Raw genomic sequence first — 2641 nt, 5'->3', positions numbered from 1 at the left:
GGAAAGAGCAGAAGAATTCTGGGCTGGGTTGTTCTCCGCTGTGCTGGGCTGAAGTGATGTTTACTGTTACTGAGCTGGGACCTCAGCCCCAGCGAGGTGGAGGATGAGTCAAGCCGGACTCTGGCCCCCTGGAGGGCCTGTAGGAAGGGCAAAGTCCCAGGGGAGGGAGAAGAGGAGGGGCCTAGATGGGGTCCTGGAAGAAGGGTTAAGGCCCAGAGTTGCCAGGCAGAAGCCAGGGAAGCTTTGTGTGGATGTTGTCTCTGGTGGCAGCTTGTGATGTGAGGGTTAATGGTAACTATGTAAGAGGACGGCGATTGTCTTTGTATGGAGGGAATTTCTAAGTATAGAAGCCACAGTATGTGACTTGTGCTGTACATACTGCCACCTACTGAAAACTTCATAAACTGCCACATTAGGAAAAGGGAGGCGGGGCTGAGGGTGAGATCATGGGAAGGGCTTGGAGAAATGGGAGGTGAGGCAGTGTGTCTGGGTGGGGCGTAGAAGAGGATGGGTCCTGATCCATGGACCGCCAGGATCCTGTGGCAAGGAACTTCTTGCTTTCCTGCTCTTTCCTTCGTGGTCTAGGGGAGCAGCTGGCTCAACACTTCCCTGATTTAATTCTGCAGAACCGCCTGCTTCAGCCACTCTGCATTTCTCACTTTTCTCCTTTGGCCATGAAGGAGATGTGAAGGGGGAAAGGGAGTGTCCTCTGATGGCATCAGGAATTTACCTTCCGGTGTTCCATGTCACATCCCTGATTTCAGCTGCAGTTGTGCTGGACAGTTGTGTGGAAGCTCAGACTCTCACTGACAATGAACTCACTTGAGTGCAAGTCTCTGCTTTCCTGCCCAGAAGTCTCGTTTGCAGCTTTGGCAGCTAGCCTGCCCCCTGGCAAGTGCAGGCTACAAGTGTGTACAGGAGCGTCAATGCCTCCTTTCTCATTCAGTGCACTTCTTAGACATTCCTGATGCCTACTGAAGGAGCGCAATAATGCTCTTATTGGCTTTCCTCTTCCCTCTCTTCTCTCACTCCTGCTTCCCAAACTGTGTTGCTGTGTCTGAGTTTGTTTGTTTGTTGCTTCCTGTTTTATATCCGACATATGAGTGAAATCATATGGTTCTTGTCCTTTTCCATCTGACTTTCTTCTCTTCCTCTGGGACTTCTGTTTGATCTCTAATATTATTCCACAGGTCTCTGGAGTTCTGTTCAGTTATATTTAATGAGTACAGGATTACCTGTATCATGTCCTTAACTCAGACTCTGCTTTGGAGGGAACCCAAATGGAGACAGTACTGGTGTCCTAGCTCTCAAAGAACCCCCAGTTCTGGCTGTTGACTGAGGGATCAACTTTATCAATGAACCAGGTCCCCTCAAATTTTTTCATTTCCAAGTTTTGCCTGACTTCTCCACCAGAGAAGGCTTCTTTTCAGCATGTCTCTACCACTACAACCTTTCCCTTTTTCTTGTCTTGTATCCTGGTGCAGCCTAGTAATGTGGCCTCTTCATGGTTGTGTGTGTAACTCCTCAGCCAGGTTAGATGCCCCTTACACCTCCATGCATTCCCCCAGACCCCACAGGACTTAGCACCATGCTTTACACTGAAAGCGGTCATTGACAGCCCCAGTGAGAGCCCTGAGGGTGGAATGACTGGGGCAAGAGGCAAGAGGGGTAGGTAGGAAGCTGAGGAAAAAGGAGGCTCAGCAGGGCCATGAGTCTAGAAACAGGCAAAGAAATTGCAGCAGGGAAAGTGAGTGGCTTGGGTCACCTTTCCTACTAAGTGCAGACCAAGGAGGCCAGAAAGCATCAGGCTGCAGGGTTAGGGAGGTTGGGACCAGAGCTGCGGGGGGGGGCGGGGGGGGGATGAGCACAGAAGCAGGACCCAGGTCAGGATTCAACAGTGTCCCTACTCACCCACCTACACAACCAGGGAACCTTATCTGCACCCCTTCAGCTTATCCTGTTTCCCAGGAGGCAGGACCTCACATGCCTGGACGAGTTAGCGATGGGAAGGAATATGGTGAGGGAGGGGCCCTGGGAAAGGCCCCACCTTGCCCCTCCCCATTCTCGCCTCACCCTCTGCAAATCTGACAGGCACGGGACAGGAGTAGGCACCAAGACCTTCGCTGCTTTGCCTTGCAGCCTCCCCAGGTCCCTTGTGGGCCCCTCACCCTTCTAGCTTGCAGCTGGGTAAGTAGATCTGCCCAAGGGCCCTTACCACCTCTCACTTTTGCCCCGAGGTAGACGGAAGGGGCTGGACAAAGAAGGGTAGAGGAGTGGAGGTGGAGGTGGTGACAGCCTGGGAGTCAGGACTGGGGAGCTCAGCCTACTGAGAGCAGGGGACCTGGCTTCCAAGAAGTAGTGTTTGAGTTGGGGCTGGGGTCCCAGAGGAAGCCAAGGCTCCCAGACAGAAGAGAGGCAGGCTTCAGGGAAGCGAGGGGAGGCACAGTCCCTTCTCACCTGGCCTCAGGGGTAACGTTGGCTTTTGCCCCAGCCCCTGAATGCGCCCCATGGCCCTTTCCAGCCCCCTGTAGGTACAGAAGGATGACTGACTGCTACCGCCCCCCAGGGAACGAGACGCTGCTGAGCTCTCCGGCCTCACGGGCCACAGGCACGGCCTTCCTGCTGCTGGCAGCGCTGCTGG

At 53.8% G+C, this 2641-nt stretch overlaps 3 protein-coding genes across 3 annotated transcripts in view; 1 reads left to right on the top strand and 2 right to left on the bottom strand.

The window, feature by feature from the left end:
• The window catches only part of CIDEB (cell death-inducing DFFA-like effector b), a 4021-nt gene extending 3345 nt beyond the window's left edge, over window positions 1–676 (bottom strand). The window contains exon 1 of the mRNA XM_006760880.2: window positions 660–676. Within this exon, the coding sequence (XP_006760943.1) occupies window positions 660–676 (17 nt within the window). The remainder of the gene's footprint in view (window positions 1–659) is intronic.
• Window positions 1–2353, bottom strand: part of DHRS1 (dehydrogenase/reductase (SDR family) member 1) — a 26808-nt gene extending 24455 nt beyond the window's left edge. Inside the window, exon 1 of the mRNA XM_006760833.2 lies at window positions 2342–2353. The gene's annotated coding sequence lies outside the window, so the exon portion shown is untranslated. The remainder of the gene's footprint in view (window positions 1–2341) is intronic.
• The window catches only part of LTB4R2 (leukotriene B4 receptor 2), a 1859-nt gene continuing 1224 nt past the window's right edge, over window positions 2007–2641 (top strand). Inside the window, exons 1-2 of the mRNA XM_006760879.2 lie at window positions 2007–2187; window positions 2522–2636. Coding sequence (XP_006760942.1) covers window positions 2542–2636 — 95 coding nt within the window. The 5' untranslated portion in view covers window positions 2007–2187; window positions 2522–2541. The remainder of the gene's footprint in view (window positions 2188–2521; window positions 2637–2641) is intronic.

This window comes from Myotis davidii, unplaced genomic scaffold (genome assembly GCF_000327345.1).
Source record: "Myotis davidii unplaced genomic scaffold, ASM32734v1 scaffold157, whole genome shotgun sequence".
NCBI classification, from domain to species: Eukaryota; Metazoa; Chordata; class Mammalia; order Chiroptera; family Vespertilionidae; genus Myotis; species Myotis davidii.
The sequence above is the reverse complement of the archived record's forward strand: the minus strand, read 5'-3'. Positions and strand labels throughout refer to the sequence as shown.